Source organism: Microtus oregoni, unplaced genomic scaffold, assembly GCF_018167655.1.
Source record: "Microtus oregoni isolate MIOR12 unplaced genomic scaffold, Mior012 000007F_ref0000211, whole genome shotgun sequence".
Taxonomy (NCBI): domain Eukaryota; kingdom Metazoa; phylum Chordata; class Mammalia; order Rodentia; family Cricetidae; genus Microtus; species Microtus oregoni.
In genome coordinates, this window is record NW_024543066.1 from 22,634,762 (window position 1) to 22,653,154 (window position 18,393).

At 54.3% G+C, this 18,393-nt stretch overlaps 1 protein-coding gene across 2 annotated transcripts; it reads right to left on the reverse strand.

Moving 5' to 3' along the window:
* Nucleotides 1–379: 379 nt before the first annotated feature.
* Arid5a (AT-rich interaction domain 5A) lies at nucleotides 380–13,616 on the reverse strand. Of its 2 annotated transcripts, none has more exons than XM_041656421.1 (7): nucleotides 13,520–13,616; nucleotides 6,167–6,282; nucleotides 5,507–5,627; nucleotides 5,176–5,228; nucleotides 4,733–4,830; nucleotides 4,235–4,397; nucleotides 380–3,905 (listed from the first exon to the last, which is right to left on the reverse strand). In XM_041656421.1, exons 1-7 carry the CDS (start codon nucleotides 13,521–13,523, stop codon nucleotides 2,694–2,696), a joined length of 1,767 nt encoding a protein of 588 aa, XP_041512355.1. In that variant the 5' UTR covers nucleotides 13,524–13,616; the 3' UTR covers nucleotides 380–2,693. The 2 variants fall into 2 exon arrangements, with proteins under 2 accessions (XP_041512355.1, XP_041512354.1); XM_041656420.1 differs by having other exon boundaries at nucleotides 6,167–6,285; nucleotides 13,520–13,580.
* Nucleotides 13,617–18,393: the final 4,777 nt, after the last annotated feature.

Consider the following 18,393-nt stretch of genomic DNA (forward strand, 5'->3'; position numbering starts at 1 on the left):
CCTACTGGAGTGGTGCTTAACTGTCCCCTGCCTTAAGACTGCATCCAGCTGGCCTCCTAGGTGCAATGATACTCATGCCAGTAACCTCAAGTGGAAACTGGAGCTTCTCAGATGCCTTAGCTATGCCCTTGGCCAGCCTTGCTCGACTCTGAGCTCACTCACTTGTCCTTCTCCAAGCCCAGCCCCGACCCACGCCCGCTCCGCTCAGATGCTGTCTCCTCCATCTCCAAGGAGAGGCTCCCTGCTCTGTTCTAGTCTCCAGAGCATCCAGATCCACCCACCATCTGCCACAGGCTGGGTCAGAGCTGGCTGAGCACTTCATGCCCTGGAGCCTATCCTCAGCAGCAGAAAGAAAGCAAACAAACTCCGGAAGCCGGGACGCTCTTCCATCTTTCTTTTATTTTGTGTAAAAGCCCAACCGCCCCCGGCCTAGAAGGCACCAAACAGCCTGAGTCACCTCTGGGTCCCTCTGTCCCAACCCCACAGGCCCCTTGGCTCCTGGACCCCATGCTCTGGCCACTCCCTTGAGGACTTGCTGCTCGGCTTTTCTGTCACCCCCTCTAGCCATTCTCAAGGTCTTCTAGAGGACACTCTCGGCCACTGTTTAAAACCCTGGTGGTGACACCAGGCCAGTGCGGGTAATGCATACTTAAGGCCACCAAGGTGAACACCCAAGACAGTTAAAGGGGCAGCAAACAAAGGCATTGCCTGCCGAATGCCTAACTCATCACACTTAAGCTGGTACCAGGAAAAGGAGCTGGGACCACAGACAGGTAGGAGCAGGATCAGCACCAAACCAGGGTGGCCTCTGCCTCCTCCCCCCATTGGCAGCTCAAATGCCATGAAAGATTTGAATGTAGACCCCGAACACAAATTATGCACTGAACACTGACACTGAGACTTCTTCTGCTGGCCTGCAGGCCCTCTGGGGCAGCCTGTCGGGGACGCGTACAGACATGGGGAGATGTGTGTGGCATGCACCCCCATCAGCTACCATGGTGTTTGGAGTCATTCACAGTGGGAAGGAGGCAGATACGCGGGTGTTCAATGCAGAGTTCCAAAGGTTTCCAAGAAGCCCGACTTGTGTTCATTTCTAGTGTCTTTGCTTAGACAGAGGTAACAGAGTCCAGCCCAGGAATCCATCCACTCTTCTATCTCACCAGATGTGCATTCTCCAAATGTGCCTACAGAGGGCGCCACCACTGCAGTCCGCAGCACATGGGTGCAGTGGGGCAGCCAGATGCTCAGGGCTAGTCATCCGCAGACACAGGCCAGCACCTCAGTGGCTCCAGAAGGAAGGGGGGATCTGGAATATGCTTGAGCGCATCACTGGACACCCCTCCTCCCTCTGGCTACCTGGTCCTGGAGGACACCTATGCTACAGCTCCCCTCACCTTCCCTGACCACCATTTCCCCAAACCAGGCGTCCTCAATGACACTTCCTGATCCTGGCCTTAGCCATGCCACCTGTGAACTAAGGGGGGCATAAAATCTTGCCCTCCTACCCATGGCCTGAGGTTGAGAACAGGATGCGTTCCCATGATGCAGGTCAGTAACCATCTGCTAACCCGGTTCACTGGCACCCTGGCATCTCTGGGCCTTGGTGGCACTACCTTCCCGGGAGCAGTTTTGAAGCTGTACTGACAGTCTCCTTGGGACTGGCAGATCAAGCTATCTCTAAGGGAGGAGGGTGCTAAACCACAGGGTTTCTCTGTGGGCCCCTGGAGCAAACACAGCTGAAACTTACTGCGGCTTGGCAACAGATTCCCAGGCAGAGATGGGGCCCCTCACCCCAAATCCAGTATGGAGAGCAGGAAAGTGGGTGTGTTGGCGGTAGGTCACCGGGAGCACGAGGGAGCAGGGTTTACGAGCGTACCCACCACCGGGACAGATGACTTGGGTTTTGTGGTAGTACCCTCAGAAGCCTCCCTCCTTTCACAACTGTATCCCAGCTGCTGTGAAGGCCACAACAGGAATTCTGTAGGCCAGGAGTCTGAGACTAACCTGAACAACACAGCAAGAACCTCTTAAAGCAAGCAGCTCCCTTCCTAGAGTCTTGGGACTGGGTCTGTGGCTCAGCCTGGAGGACTGGAATCTCACAGTCCCTCTTTCATGTCTCCCAAGTCACCAGTGAGCTCTGGGCGTTATGCCATGACAACCCCGACAGCCAGGTAAGTGCCCTGAAGCAGGACCAAAAGCAAGCATGTCTGTTCATCCGGGCAGAAGAGGCTGAGATTGCCCAATGGGGTGGTAACATCCAGACCAGAATGGCGTTGTTTCATCTTTGCTCCCACACAGGTGACCGCATCCGTAAGCTTGCTCCTGCCTCACCTCCCCTTGCAAAAGCCCTGTCTACCTCAAGGGCAATCACACCAGTGTCTTTGGATTGGACTTTTCATGGCCAGCCTGGATGCCTTGAGCTGCTATCTAGCTCCGTAGCCTTTCAGTCCTCTTGGCCTCTGTAGAGAGAGAATACTTCTAGCTCAGGTACTTTTGTGATTTTACCACAACTTGGTTCCCGGGCTTTGGGCTCAGGCTGATTTGTTGAGACAAGCCTACTGACAACCCCTATCAGTGCCAGCGGGCGGGGGACATCGACTTCCAGGCAGTGGGCTCTGGCCTGAGGTTCCCGGCAGCACCTGCCCTCCTGAGGACCCATCAGATCCTCACAGCGCACCACAACAGGCTCCGACCTACAGCTTGGTGTTGAGGTGGAAGAAGTGAGGTGCCGCATAGGTTGTGACAGGTGGCATGTGCCAGGCAGATGAAGCTGGGCCCAGTCTGTTGCGGAGGACGGTATCATAGGACGTGGGGGGGAAATGCATCAGGCTGGTAGCCATAGGTGAGGGGCCTGTCGTAGCCAGGAGATGGGCTGGGAAAGCCGGGATGACCAGGGGACTGAAGGGTAGTGTGGCCTGGCCCTTCAGAGGGTCTGGGCTACTGGCAAAGTTCAGAGGATACTGCAGCATGGTGCCCCTGTAGGCCTCTGGAGGAGTGGGCCCCAGGGCTGGGCCCAGTAGGCAGGATACCGCCATGCCAGGTGCTGTAGGCTTGCCCCCACACTCCTTGGCATCCACCTCCTTCAGAAAGGGAGACACCGCCTTCAGTTTCTTGCCACCATGAGCAAAGCCCTCTTCTTCCAAGTTGCGCTTGTTGCCAAGGCCTGGGCTACTGGGGAGGAGAGGTAGGGCTCCAGGGCTCTCCGCAGGAACCTTGGCCATGGGGGACACCCAACAGGCTTTGGGCTTGGGGTAGAAGCTTCTTTTTCTGGAGCTGCCTTTATGGAATGCAGAGGGGCGGTTGGCATCCCCACCCCACACCAGCTGGGGCTCTTTGGTTGACAGCCCTTCCTCTTTAGCAGGCCGTTCCAACAGCACCCTGTCTTTAAGGCCAGAGAAGAAGTCCCTGGGGTGCTGGCTGACAGGCTTCAGCACTTCAGTTGGGTAGGCATGAAAACAGCCTGAGAAAGTCGGGGCTGTGGGGCGGGGCCCCTCCTGCACCTCCACCTTGGTGCTGCCACTGGGGGGCAGCAATTCTTCCTGAGGGGTTTGCTGGTGTTCAGAGTTCTCAGCTGGCCCTCTTAGGTTCTGGGGACTTTCTTGAAGGTCTCTGCTGGGGCTCCTTGCTCCATGACGACAGCCCTCTTCTTGGCACTGCAAGGCTTCTGCCTTGCTGACCTGGGCCAAGAGTTTCTTTTTGGCCAGTGGTGACATGATACCATGTGCCCCTTTGCTGTAAAAGTTGGACAAGAGCCGCTTGTAGGCCTCTGGACAGCCGCTAGCACCCATGAATGGCAAAGAGGGCCCAGATGTTGGGCCCAGCTGTTCTGTGCTATCCCTTGAGGGTCCCTGGCTAGGAGGCTGCGTCAGACCAGTGGCATCTGATTTAGTCTTTCCCGGTGTGGTCTGGAATAAGAAAAGGCTTTGGCTTAGAGTCGGGTGCAGAATTGTGCTTCTAACCTGGAGATCTGGAGGTAGCAGGCCTCAGAGGGGCCACAACTTAGCCCTCAGCAACACCTTGGGTCAAAAGTTTTCCAAGGTGCCCCGTCCCAAGCAGATACAGCCTAGTATCCCAGCAATCCCAGCATAGCAGGTGTCAACTGGTCTTCAGGGAACCCAAAGTTCAGCCAGCTCCTGCCCTGAAGCAGGTTCCTGGCATTCCAAGTGGGAGTCAGCAGCCACAGCCAGAGTAGGCATGGAGCTGTGGAAACAACCTCACCATGCTCGACGCTTACCTGGTCCACCTGCCTCTCTGAGTCCTTGGCCTTCTTTGGCTTCTCTATGGTCCCATCGTCCCCCCTCAGCTCCTTGGCCATCTTGTACTGCTTCCTGGGCTTGGTCGGGGGCAGTGGTTTGTCATCTTCCCCTTTCAGGTGCCGCACATATGGGAGGACCAGCCTGGGGAAGAGCCAGTGTGTCAACCAGGAGCCCGGCAGTTGCTCTTCGCAGCCAGCGGGACTTCCTTAAGGCCCTCTGACTCCTCCCCACCAGAGCTCCTGCTGTCTCCAAAGCTGCCCGCTCCTCCCCGCTGGTGCACGCTACAGCTCTTCCAGGTCTCGCTGCAGATGCCGACCCTGACAAGGTCTTGCTTGTGGCACATATGTACTGCCCGCCCCCAGAACAGCAGCGTATGTGTCTATATACCGTCTTTGCACCTCACTCCCAGTGCGCACCTGCTAAGACCCCGGAAAGGGGAAGGCCTAGGTGTGCAGCACCCCCTGGGCACCCCGTACCTCTCGTAGTGGCGGCGCGTGCATGTGGCCGCGCTGGTGCTGCCTGGACTGCCCCCCAGCTCATCATACACGTTCTTCCAGAGTCGGCGGCCTGTCACCTGCAAGACACCAGAGAAGATGGGCCAACGGGACCCTCTCTGCTCCAGGTTCCCTGTGCAGGGAGGAGGCGAGAGCCACGAGCAGGATGCTGGAGAAGGTTGCTGGTGCTCATCCGCTCTCCCTCCTCTCTGACTGCTAGGCAAAGAGGGTTTTGGAGTAGGGGAAGGTGGGCCAGATGGGGGTGGGAAGAAACCTGCTTTGAGATGCAAAACACCAGTCCCTCCTCCCACAGCACTCTGGGCTGGACCTGGGAATTCTGATCTTCCTCACATCTACAGGCCAGGAAGCCCTGCTGACCACCCTGCTCCCCCAGCTTTTGCTATGGCTGAGAACCTTTTCCTTACCAGCTCGTAGGCCCCCAGCTTCTCCACTGCCTTGTAGATCTTCCACAGGTTAACTGAAGGGAAGAGGCAAGACAGGCTGTCAGCCGCGGCAACCCACACACTCCCAGACGATGAAAGACCACTGTGATGGATGGGGCAGGCTGGCCTGGCCGTCAAGAGGAGAGGATGGGCACCCAGCTCCACCCCTTGGCCTTCAGGGAGGCATCCTTCTCATAGGCAACCCCTGGAGGCTGGAGTCTTCCAGGATCACCTGGAGCTGAGGTGCCTTGCCTGTTGTCTCTGGGAAGATCCCCTGGCTGCCCCCTTAAATCTACCTCCCCTTGGAACGTACTCTGCTTGAAGCCAAGATGGGGGACCCTCTCGATGGGCGTGTGTCGCTCCTTCATGAACTTGTAGAGGCTGACCAGAAAGGCCTGTTCTTCCTCCCGCTCCTCGCCGGTCTCAGAAGAGTCCTGGGGAGAGAGTAGGAGGTATGGATGGACTCCACTGATGGACAGCTGGACACTGGGAACCACGGCCATCTGAAGGTCCCAACCATAGGCTACCTGAGAGCACCCAGCCTCCTGTCCTGGGTACAATTGTGAGCTTAGTGCCTAGGCTCAGATCAAGGGTTTCCCTGTGTAGCCCTGGCTGTCCCGGAACTCGCTTTGTAGACCAGGCTGGCCTCGAACTCACAGAGATCCACCTGCCTCTGCCTCCCAAGTCCAAGGATTAAAGGTGTGCGCCAGCACTGCCTGGTTTGGGAATCTTTTTTTGAACATCGCAGACTTGTGTTTGTCTGCTTTCTGATCAGAGTCCGGGTTGTTTGATCTGCAGAATCCTGGGAGAGGTTCTGCCTTGCCTAGCACCCAGATCCTGCATCTTCCAACGTGGGGCCCCTCAACTCTGCAACATGGGGCAGAGGCCTCTCTCCCTCTCCGAGCTCAGGGTGTCTCAGGTACCCTTGAGGCTGAGCCCAGCAAGGAAGAGGTCTAGGGTTTGTCCAACTCACCTCCAGCTGGATGGGGCTCTGGCTGCTGCTCTGCTCCTCATCAGGCTTGGGGGACACAGGGAGCTCCAGGGGGTCGCCCTCTTCTGACTGCTCCTTCGTCCCCTTGGCAGGAGGTGCTGCTGGGAGAGAGGAACGGATGAGGAGAGAGCAGGTGAGATGCAGGTAGGAGGAACATGGGCTGAGGGTTGGTCCCCCTCCCTCAGCCATGGAAGGGGTGGGTGCTCATAGTCCTTTTAGAGTGCCCTTTACTGGCCAGTATCGGCTATGACATTTGAGCTGTTCTCTGTCTCTCTCTCTCTCTCTCTCTCTCTCTCTCTCACACACACACACACACACACACACACTCACCCTGGCTTGGCAGCCACCCCCTTTCCTTTCCTCTGTTCTAGCCATGCCCCCACATCTCTGCAGGAAACCCTCAGCCTCAAGTCAGAAGAATGCGGGTAGGTATGTTTTGAGGACATTCTCTCTCTCTCAATCCTGCCCATCTCCAGGCAGAACTCATTACAGTAGCTCAGTTGAATGCTATCAGGACTTCATCCATGAGTCCCTGCACGGCCAGTTGCCCCTGTGTAGGCCCTTAGGCTCCAAGCTGCCCTCACTTGCAAGGCTGGTGATGACTGTTCACATCAGCTATGATCCCTTCCTCTGCTTGGCCTTTCCCAGGCCTGGCTAACTGCAGCACTCAAATCCTTCCCTTTCTTGTCCAGTATGACTGATCTGTGACTGCCCACACCCTGTGAGTCCTCTGGCCCCATTCGAGACATGAGCCAGGTAAGGGCAGAGACTCAAGACTGTGACGGTGGCCTGAGAGAAGCCATCTGCACGTCTGTTTAGTGCAGCCCTGGTCTGGTCACAGATTGGTCACTGCAGAAATATCAACTCAGATTGCCTCAGGTGAAGAGCTGGGCTGGCATCAGATCTGGAGCCAAATCTTTTTAATTAATTGAGACAATGTCTCACAGTGTAGCCTGGCTGTCTAAAAACACGCAGGAATCCCCCTGCCTCTGCCTTCTGAAGGACAGGGTTACAGGCATGTGCTACCACGTTCAACTAAAAGGGAACTTGTTTTGCTCCCACTTTATGAGACAGAGTCTTATGTAGCCTGAACTGCAGTTTCCTAGATAGCCAAGAATGATCTTGAACTCCTGGTCCTTCTGCCTCCATCTCTCCGATGCTGTAATTAAAGGCATGCGCCAGCACACCTGGCCTAGAAGCTCACATCTGCTAATCTGTCCTTTTGTTGTTTCGGGGATGGAGCCTAGGGCTTGTACATTCTACACAGGCACGTTTTTAAATCATTTTTGGGGTGGGGTTGACATACAAAGAAACAGATTTACTGTGGCATTTCGCACGTTTCATTATGCTTTCAAGCACAAGGGGTTTTGAAATAGCCTCGCGGTGTAGCCCAGACAAGCTCTGAGCTCCCATCTCTATCTATAAAGTGATCACGGGCGCGATCTGGCAACTTTCCCTTTTCTTTTCACCAACTTGCTACAATGGGACCAACTCTTGGTTTGCTCCAGCTCTGAGACCCCTTATTGCTGGAGGCTGAGATTTTCCTATCAACACAGGCAGAAAAGAATCTCCTTGCGGACACTGTCCCACAGCCACATGACCCAGAGGAGCTGTGTTAGGATGCTCAGGTCCCGAAAGGCCCTCCCATTGCCAGTTGTTCACACAGTACAGACATCCATGCCTGTGTCTGCTCACATTGTACGGGTCCCTGCCTCTGGGTACCTGGCTTTGCCTGTATGTTTCCTCATTTAGTCGCGGCAGGGATCCCATTTTAAAGAGGGGGTAGCTGAAGTCAGAGAGGTCACGAGGCTCAGCATTTCAGCTTGGGCACCAGAACTCAAGACAAAGTCTGTCTCACCATTGGGTTCGATGGCTTGCTGTGATTATCATCACCATTGGCAAAGTCCGCATGGAGTGCCCAAATAAGCTCACAGAGACGCTCATCCTAACTCTTGCCAGAGTCCAAAGAAACTTGGGTGTTGTCTTAGACAGCAACTGACATCAGATTCAAGGTCAGTCTCCAGAAATCTCAGGAACTGACAACTGCCCTCCCCCCTTTTCTACCACATTCCCTGAAACTCCATGCCTCAGGCTTTGCTTTTGTGACTCGGGGGTCCTCTGCCACCTCTGGGTGAATCCCAAATCTAGGAACCAGAAGCTTATCTTGCTCCAGTCCTCCTCCAGCCTGAGGCCTCTGCACGCTCCTATCTCCCTTCCAGTTGCTCCTCAGATTCTGGCAGCAGCAGCAGGGACTCTCCATCTATCACTTAGTGTGACCTGGGCTTCTAGCTTCTAAAGAGTTAGCGTGACGCAGTCCCTAGATCTCAAAAAAAATAACGCGTTGGACTGTGACAACCCCCACCCCTGGGGAGCACTTCAAAGACGCATGCGTATGAGCATCTGAATAGAAAGCTCACAGGGATCCTGGGGGGAGGCGGGTTGCGGGTGAACAGCCACCAGGCAGGTGATCTCTGGTCCTGATTCTGTGTTCAGTTCCGGGATCTAGATGCTCACTCAGGGAAGATCTCCTGGAGCAGGGCACTCAGGTTAACTGGAAAGGAAGGTGCCAGTCCAAGCTGTTTGGCCCCAAATGGACGAGGGATGAGGGCTCCCACCTTGAGCCACAAAAGGAAAGAAATACTTTATCACCATGTCCTGGGTCCCCAAATGAACTTGGTGTCCATTCTCTCGTGGCCGGGACTACCATTCTTTGTCCCTGGCAGGACCTTCTGGGCCCTGACCTCTGCGGCTTTAGATGAGGGGGTAGGGTTGCCTTGTCTTATCCCTAGCAGTCCTAACTCCTCATTCCCCCAATCATTTATAGGTACAGGGTCCAGGTAACACATCTGTAGGAAAGGTTCTTCTGTGAAACCCTCAGCCACAGTAGTAGACAATGCCCCGGCCTGCCTGGCTCCTGAACCTTCTAATATGAGGCCCAAACATGGAGTAGCAGGCTGGGTCCCACCTCTCACTCTACAGGGGGTGGGAAGGGACTGGTGGCCGAGCATCACCTTGCCTGTAAGACAGGAGAAACCCACTTCTCCCTGTTTGCTGCCACCACAACCCAAGTCTTCTTCGTCCACCTCAGAGCTCGTGTGTGAGATCCCTTCCTGGCCAGTGCCTCGATGTCCTCCTCCTCGTGAGTAGAGAAGAAGATCAATATTTTAAAAGTACAGTCTGCTTTCCACCACATCACTCAGGCAGGATTCTTTCCATCCCTGAGACGAGAATGGTAACGGGGATGGATGGGTCCTTGTAGCGCGTCTAAACTCTCTTCTGGTGTGGAGTGTGGGGTGTGGGGTTTGAGGGCGGGGTCTACCAATGTCTTCCTCCGCTGGCCAGGTGTTTGCCAGTGCTGGTGGAGCGACCACTCTGCAGTAAACGAAATGCTACTTTCCCCACAACCTCCCACTTGACAGACGCATATCCGGGGTCATGGGGTCATCCCTGGACTTCCTATTCCGCTCCTCTCTCGGTGGAGTGCTGGCATCCATGGGTGGTTTCAATTTGGGGGTCTTATGACAGAGTTCACTACATGGAGGTCCAGCCCCCCTCCAACCTTCCTCTTTGAAGAACACTCCATCTGAGACTTAGGATGATGTAGGCGCAGTCTCTAAAGCAGTGATTCTCAACCTAGGATCGCGACCCCGTTGGGGGTCAAATGACCCTTTCACAGGGGTCGCATATCAGATATCCTGCATATCAGGAATTTACATCACTGTTTACAGCAGTAGCAAAATTAGTTAAGAAGTAGCAAAGAAAATAATCTTATGGTTGGAATGGCAGGCAAGGCTTCACCCCACAGCACCTTGGGGTGCCTTACTCCACTGTCCACACAAGGACCTGGGGCAGCTAAGCCATCAGAGGGTGACAGGCAGGTGGCGAAGGGTGCAGCAGGAGGGCTGCCCCAGTCCTTCCTGGGCTTGACTGACTTCTGGTCAATTCCAAAGACGACTGAAGCAGCTGGGCCCCTAGACTCTAAGCTACAGGCCCAGCTTCAGCCTCTCTTTCCAATCAGAGCAAGCTTGCCAAAGTCGGTGTGTTTTCAAGCCACTTTCTGCTCTAGCAGTGGCTCCACCAAAGCTAATCTCTTCTGGGCTGTCTGGGGCTGGGTACCCAATACAAGCCTGACTGAATCTTCCTCCTTTGAATGGACATCACGCCTGAGGCTCAGTGGGATTGGACAACAAAGCCTCGGGGTCACACACCTTTCCAATGGCAAAGCTGAGATTCCAAACTACAGAAGTCAGATTGCTCCAAGACTCTGAACCCTAAACTCCAGAGCTTTGTAAATAGGCAGAGACCTTCAGCTTTCTCATCTAAACTCAGAGGGCAGAGATTTACCCACACTGCCTGAGTGGCTCTCTGCAGCCCCACTTCACTGATAGGCACAGGTCAGCATGGACAACTGAGCCAACCACGCCCAGAATAGGAAGTGGCAGAAGTTCCACGTGAATCAATGTGCCTAGCCTTGGAGTCTCCCAGGCCCCCATCATTGCAATCCAGGGTACCACTTTATAACCTTTAAGGAAGGAAAACCACTGGACACAACCAAGGGTCCCTGAAGAAGTGGGAACTGCTGTCTCAGTAGACAAAGGGTCTGTGTAAAAGAGGGGAAGATAGAAGTGGTGAGGGGCACCCTGTAGAGGAATCAGTGAGGAGGCAACGGGATAGGCTAAGAGATAAGGAGAGGCCCCTCCCTGTAAGCCTGCCCCTTGCCCTGCCAGCCAGTGAGCTGCAATCAGCTGAAACTGTACAGGATGGAGGAGGGGGGACTGTAGTGCCCCAGGGATGCCTCTTGACTTGTTTATTTGTTTGCCTTGGGCAAGGTCTCTCTATGTAACCCAGACTGGTCTCGAACCTACAGTTTTCTGGATTAGCTTTCCCAGTGTTCCCAGGCTTGCACCACCATGCCACGCTGGGCACGTCTTTTGTCACCTTCATCACTGCTTAGGTAGCTCCCTCGTCTCTTTAATGCTAGGCTCAATGGCCAATGTTCTAAACTGAAGAAAGAATGCACGCAGGCTTCCCCTACAAATCATAGCTGCAAGTGTGCACATATCCTTGGTGATACCTGCCTGTCCCCCCGCATCTGATTCTCCCTAGGGTGCTCCCGAAAATCTGACCTAAGTCTGTGGGATGATGAGTCTACTTGCTCTAAGAGAGAGTGTTCAAGGCCACACACCTCCCTGGAGCTGAGAAGCTTGCTAGGCGTGAGTACCACTTTCCTTCTCTCTTTCATTTGCCTACCCCAGCCACCGTCCCTGTGATGGGAAGGAAGTGACACTTCCTTTCATGAAAACTCACTGACTGGGAAGACGACGTCAGTCACAACAATAATGGCAACAGCAACCTCAATAACAACCAGCAGGGACAGCCCCACCCCCTTGCCTGAGGTTGTTGGCTTGGCTTAAGTTTCCCTTAGCTCGAGCTGGAGAGGAAACAAAGACAGCCTTTGAAGCGGTCAGTCCACTCCGTGGCCCAGAAGCCGGCTGCCTGGCATTCTCCTCCTTGGGCTTGCTCCAGTGGGCAGTTTGGGGAGGGGGAGTCCTATCAAGAGCCAGCCTTGAGGACGGCTGGACAAGAGTCTGAGGACCCAGAACCATCCACAGCCTAGCCTCGGCACCTCTGCCAAGGCAGGGAGAAATAAGTCCTGTCAGTGGCTAGAGACAAGCTGGGAGCCCTCAGGGGTACATGAAGGCAGAGAGAGGCTTACGGGCACCAAGTATAAGATTCCAGACGCCCAGTGCTACCCAGCTCTGGAACAGCCTAAGCAATTCTACTCCTGGAAGGACTGAGTCGCACCGCCCCGCCCCTCTGCCCCTAGGTGAAAACAGAGTCCTATATATGGATCATTTCCGGTTTTCCCACCCCACCTGTGCAGAAACAAGGCTCAGAGGGGTGAGTCAACAGCAGAGGGAGAACCCCTACACAGGGTACTTCCCTACCTCACCACTCTTCTCCTCCTCCTCTCCGCACCCCAGCCCAGTGCCTGCTACCCTGCTCCGCGAGGGAATGCAGACCATTGCGGATCAGCTTCCCACTGAGGGCAACAGAAAGAAGGCCGCTGGGAAAGGGGTGAAGGGCAAGGAGTACTGGAAGTCAAGGAAGTCTCACTCACTATTAGACCTGAGCCTGCCTCTGTGCCTCAGTTTCTCTGACTGTAATAAAAGATGAGTGACGGGGGAGCGGGCTGACTAAGACCCATTCTGCCTCTGTCACTTCAGGTTCTAGGCCGAGCAGTCAGTTTGGACGCTGGAACTGCTGTGGACCCTTTAGCTAACATCTCCAGTCCTCCCCTACCCTGGCATCCTGTTTAGGCCCCGAGTCCCTTAGATGTACATCAATTTCCAACAGTGTCCACAGGGCAGGGCAAGGAGCACCTGTCACCTCCTTTGGCCACTGTGACCCCTCCTCTGAAGCAGAAGACTCTACGAACAGGGGATCCAAGCCATAGCAGCACAACTTGGGATGAATTTGAGGCCTTCTGGGCCCAGGGTTGGCAACCCCACTGTGCCTGTGGGCCAGGGTGTAGAGTGTGACCCCAGCCAGGGCATGGCGCCTGGGCAGTGTGGAGGGTTGAGGATGAGGTGGCGTGGTTGTGCCCCCAGTTCGAGCTTGAGAGCAAAGCCAAACTTGTACGTTGCACTCTGGCAGGCTGCCTTTCTGCCCTCTCTCCACTAACCACCCCCCGTCCAGGGCCACCACCCTGTCCCTCTGGAAGGATTCGAGGGAAGAGAGGAAAAGTCAGAAGACTAGGCAAGTAAAAAGAAGCCATCTTTCCTGCCAGGGGCTGGGAAGGCAAAGAGAGAAACAAAAAGAAAAGGAAGAGAAGAGAGAAGAGAAGGAGCAGGGGACTTGAAGCCTGTGACCGTCAAACCATCAGCATGTCCCTCGGCAGAAAGAGGAACCGTTGATTCTTCAAAGCGCATTGAGCAAGTTCTTCAAAACCCGCGCAGTCACTTTCAGGAATCGCGGCAGCAGTGGGAAGCGCGGTGCGCGGCCCGGGCGCCTCGGGTTCTGAGAAGCGCTGGGCTGGCACGGGGCAGGGAGGGGCCCGCGGCCGAGAAGCTGCTGCTGACAGCTGTCACAACAAATGGGCCGAGAGCAGCTTGAGATTGAAACCGCAGCAGGAAGTGTGGGCGGCTCAGTGAATTTCAGTCCGGAGCCAGAGAGGAGAGTTTCGAGATAAACGCCTGGGAAGCCCCTGGCCGCCCCGACTTTCCACGAGAAGACAGCACACCGACACCCCGGTGCCCCTCGGGTCGCCCCTCGGGTCGCGATCGCTCCAGGTCCCCAGCCCTCCGACCCCAGCGCCGCCCGCGAGCCGCTTACCCATGGCCCAGAGAGATCGCGCGTAGCCAACCGGAGACCCTCGACGAACGGAGCTGTCCGGTCCCAGCGCTCTCGGCGCGACTGACTCGCGCTGCCGCTCGACTGCCGCCTCCCCGCGGGCCCGCCCCCGGGCCCGCCCCTCCGCGCTCTGGGCTCCTATTGGTGAATCCTATCTTCTAGGGCGGGTGGGGTCCGCCCCTTGAGCCCGAGGAAGTCTGGAAGTTGTAGTGTGCGCCCACTTATCAGCAAGGGGCTCATGCTGGACACTCAAGAGTCATGGCCGCCCTGGGTCTTCTTGTTTCCCTAGAGGCAAAACCAGAGTCTAAGAAAACTGCCCGCTCTCTGCAGCGTGCCAAAGACTGGGTGGGATTAAGTGCTTCTGAATTGACCCGAAGTGGTCCAATTGCATCCTATTCAACATCACATAGAGAGGCGATCACTGTCAGCCTAGCAAGGACCTACCAAGGGCCAATCTAGAAAGTCCTCCGTAGCTCATGCCTAATGTCCTAGACCTGCCCATAGTGCCCATGTCCGCATATGTCATGTAGACTAGTGACAGCCACAAGCTGAACCGTGCAAAGAGGAAGTGAGGGAAAAGAGGGTGAGGTTTATCCTGAGTGGGGACAAGAGGAGGAAGAGCAGTCCATTGGACCTGTGTGGGTTATAGAAGATGAAGCTAAGCCTTGAGATTTAAAAGAAGAAACCCTCAGCAGCTGAAGGGCTTGGACTTGAACTTCATTTCTAGTATGTAGTTAATATCCTCGGAATCAAATTGTGTCCATTAATTATAATATTCATACAACTCTGTGCATTTCACCCCATCATTGTCCTTATTTTATAGAGCAAAACAAGCCTGGGTGATTAATTAGCTCATATAGCTAGAGCTATATGGTCAGAGCTCAACCTAGAGCTCAACCGGGAAATAGGGGCACAGGTTAGGAGGACTCCATAGGCATACTCCCAACTTACCGCTGCTCCCATTCACAGTGGACAAAGGGACTGGGCAGCAGTTGGCGACGCTGACCCTCAGGCCCTTATCCAGGGGTCTGGCATGACAGATCTGCAAGCTCATCACACCGGGCTTGGTGGGATAATTGAACAGCCTGCGCTCACAGATCTGGTAACAGACACGTTGTCAATATTTATTAACTGCTCAGAATAATCACCAGAATAATGATTGCAACAGTACTCCCACGTCCAAGATTACAAGCCACGCTCCACCCCAAGAGATCTGAGACTGGCCAAGATGCTATCTACCAAAAGATACCACCCAGAAACTTCTTTAGGTTCCACTTGTACCCATTTGGTAAGGATTGACTGGACCAGCCACAATGCCAGGCTAGGTACGACGATCTGGATACTACCTTCAGTGCCACAGTATAGGCCATCTGCTACCTCCTGGATTGGATACTTGCATCAGTGAGGCAGGCACTGCTGGACTAAACCACAGCTAACCCTACCTCTGGAGAGAAGGACCCTACCATCCAGGCAGGAGAGCATACTCTTAGACAGGGCTGTTTGTGCGAAGGCTCAGCAAGTCAGCACCTGTCTGGGGCAACCTGAGAACAATGTGCTCTAAATTTAATTGTCTCCCCGAGGCAGCTGTTTGCAACAGAAAGTGATCTACAACAGCTAATAAACCCTACTGAGGAGTGACACCTCCATTTGCTTCCCTAAAAACACAAACACTCCGGTTGTTCAAGCTTCATTTTACACATCTCTCCCGCAGCACCCAGCTGCCTTCCTCCATCACCCACCATCTGCAGAGAACCAGCTCAGGATAGCCTGAGCGGCCACTAGCCTCTCCGTGTCTGGGTTGTTTCTCTGCCAGCCTCCAGAAGAGAAACAAAACACCACTCATGTGTAAACACACTCTTCCCAGGAAAAGCATTGAGTTAAATAAATCAGCCCTCTCTGGCCATGCCCCAAATCCAGTTCCCTCCCTCTCCTTATCAGACTGGATAGTCTTTTAGAATGTTCCCTACTTCTTCTCATGAATATGTGTATCCATGGTCTGGTAAAAGATGTAACTTGGTTTAGTGTGTGCTTTAAGCTGATACAATTCTGATTTTGCCATAGAGAGATCTACATTTAAAATACAGGTCGTTTCTCTATTAGCATCTGTTACTGTCTATGTCTTATAGGTGATCTCTCCATAGTCTTCCCCCCACCCCTGAATCTTGCTGAGAGAATTCTAGATCTCTTAGACTCTTAGAGCACTTTTGGGAAGAGACTGGGCTAAGCCTACCTTCTAACACCTCACACTGGTCCATCCCTAACGACCTGACCTTGGGGGCGGTGCTCATCCTGGAACTTACTGGCCTAGAGAGGTTCAGCAAGTTGCTGGAAGTCACACAGGAAAGGCAGTGCCATGCTTCATCTGAGACCTTCAAAGTTGTTTGGTGTACTCAGAAAACAGGACAAGCAGTCTGTCTTCCCCGCTGTTACTGCTCTGTTCCCAGTCTTAGCAGTTGCAAAATGCCCCCTGGGGCCTTGTTTTCAAAGGGGAATGAAGTGGGGGAGTATTTTTAACTGTTGGCCCGGCTTTGCACCCCACTCCCCCACCCTGCTATGCTAGCTGTCCAGGAAAGGCTTGCTTCACAATGGCATTCGCAACTCATGGAAAACAGCAAATGCTTGAAATAGACCATACCCAAGCCCGGGAATGGAAAAAATGGGCTCATGGTTTCAAACGCGTCTTTTAGAAAGAGACAAGAATAGCTTTTGGCCTTTGGGGATGGGCTAGGGTTGAGAGGCTGGGAAGGTGGCAATGTTAGCATAGGGTTGGGTCCCAGATCACCAGGGGACAATTTCCTAGGAGAAGAGACGTGGTCACTGTCCCCAGGGGTGCTTAGAAGTAGGTGCTCCGTTCCCCCTCTGCACCAACCCACTGAATCTAGAACAACTTCCTGTGTTGGGTCAGGGCTGGCTTCTGGGTGGGGGGCTTCATGGCCCTGTCCCTACCCAACAGAAACCCAAGATGCTAAAGTGCCTGCACCTGAAAGGTGACAGTTGAATCCTCCTGGGGTAGGGAAGAATTTGGGGTTTTCATCTGCACTCATACACAGCCCAGATGTGCAACCTCATGCAAGTTGTTTGATCTCTCAGGTACACAGGTGCTTTATCAGGGAAGGTGGAGAGGATGCTGTGCTTATCCATCCATCCGACCAACCAACCAACCAACCAATCAACATGTGTCATGTTGTCCTTCTGTGTGCAGGCACCAAGTTAGACACAGGGGTAGCCGCTAACAGACAGCAAAGGGCCCATGCCCGGGGCCGGCAGGGGTGCTGGAGAATCAGCAGAGTGTTATCTACATCAGACCCCACCACACCCATGTCTTACCAGACATGTCACCTGATCCCCACAAACTAGGCACTGTATTTGTCCCCAGAATACTCTTGGGACATTGAGGACCAGAGAACAGGTGCTGTACAAGTTCATGGGCGCAGCCACAATCTGGAACGAGTAAGAAAAGGTTCGCTGTGTGCCAGAGTTCCTAGGAACAGGGCAACCAGACCTTGGTTCCTTGTGTCGCAGTTTGTCACAAAATGGTAAATCTAGACCAAGGAGTCAGTACAAAATGCACTGGAGAAAGATTTCCGTTAGGTCAGTGTAGCACTTTTAGTTAAGGTCTCAGAGGGTCCTTCAGTCCTGTTTGAATGTTCTTGACTGTTTCTCCCATTTGACAGATGGATAAATTGAGGCATGTCTCACTTAAGGGGCCTCTACTTCCCATATAACCCTGTCCAATGCTCAGCAGCATAAGCCTTGGAGAGCATGGGGGGAGGGGGGGTGCTCCCAGCGTCAAGAGAGAACTGCATTTCCCAGGATGCCTTGCTGGGGGGGGGCGTGTAGGGGCGGAGTCGCCGCTCACACTGTAATTTCTTGGCATTGGGAGGGGAAGGAGGGGAATTGCAGAGGGGGAGCAAAAGTAAAGAGAGAATCAAAGCCTCCAGCGTCACGTCTAGGAATAGCCTCGGAGCTGGGCCAAGTCATTATCGACGATGAGTAATCCGGTTAAGTCATTTCTCTAAACACCATTCCTTGTAAGAGAATTAAAATATCAGCTTACATCAGAGCGGGAGAGGCGGGCTCCGGGCCCGGGCTGCAGCGCCAGGAGCGGGAGCGCCTGGCGGACTCCGCGCTGGGCCAGCCCGGCCTGGGAGCGGAGTGGAGCCGCGTGCCTGGGCGCTGCCAGCCGAGCTTGGGCTCCGTCCGGGCGGGAACCAGCGAATGGGGGCGGGGAAGAGGGCAGCCAACCAGGTCTCAGTTTACCCTGCTGTTAAGGGCCTCAGGGAAAGTTTGACTGCCCTGCGAGGGGACGGAGGTGGTGAGACAGCGCTTCGCTGCTCCTGCCCGGGATTCTAGAGTTGATGTCTGGAGAGCTTCAGAGACAAGTTCTTTGAGAGGGGCTAGAGACCGAGAAGAGTCCTCAATACTCTGCCGAGGTCTCCCTCTAAACCTCCTGCCGTGTGCGTGTTTGCCTTGATTTCATATTTTCTCTCCCTGCTTTCTTTTTAGTTGCTTCTGTGTTAAGCAGTCTAGGGCCACAGCTAGGCTTCTGAGAGGTGAGAATGACTCCCTTGATGACCTGGGGAGTGCGGGTGATCCAGAAGCAGCAGCACCCCACCCCGTGGCCTCTAACCCCCAAGTGTGTCCCCAAAGCAAGGCACAGGTTTGGTGTCACCTCCCAATGGTCTTAACTCTAATTCTTGGTATTAAGGCCCCTGACACACCCAGACACTTCCTCCTGGCTTCTAGTTCCAGGCAATACCTGAGGCTAGTGAGCCTAGCCCAGCCCTAAATTCCTTGTAGTGGTTTGGTTTTGTCTTTTGAATGAATTAATCTTAACAAGGCAGGCTTTCGCTAAG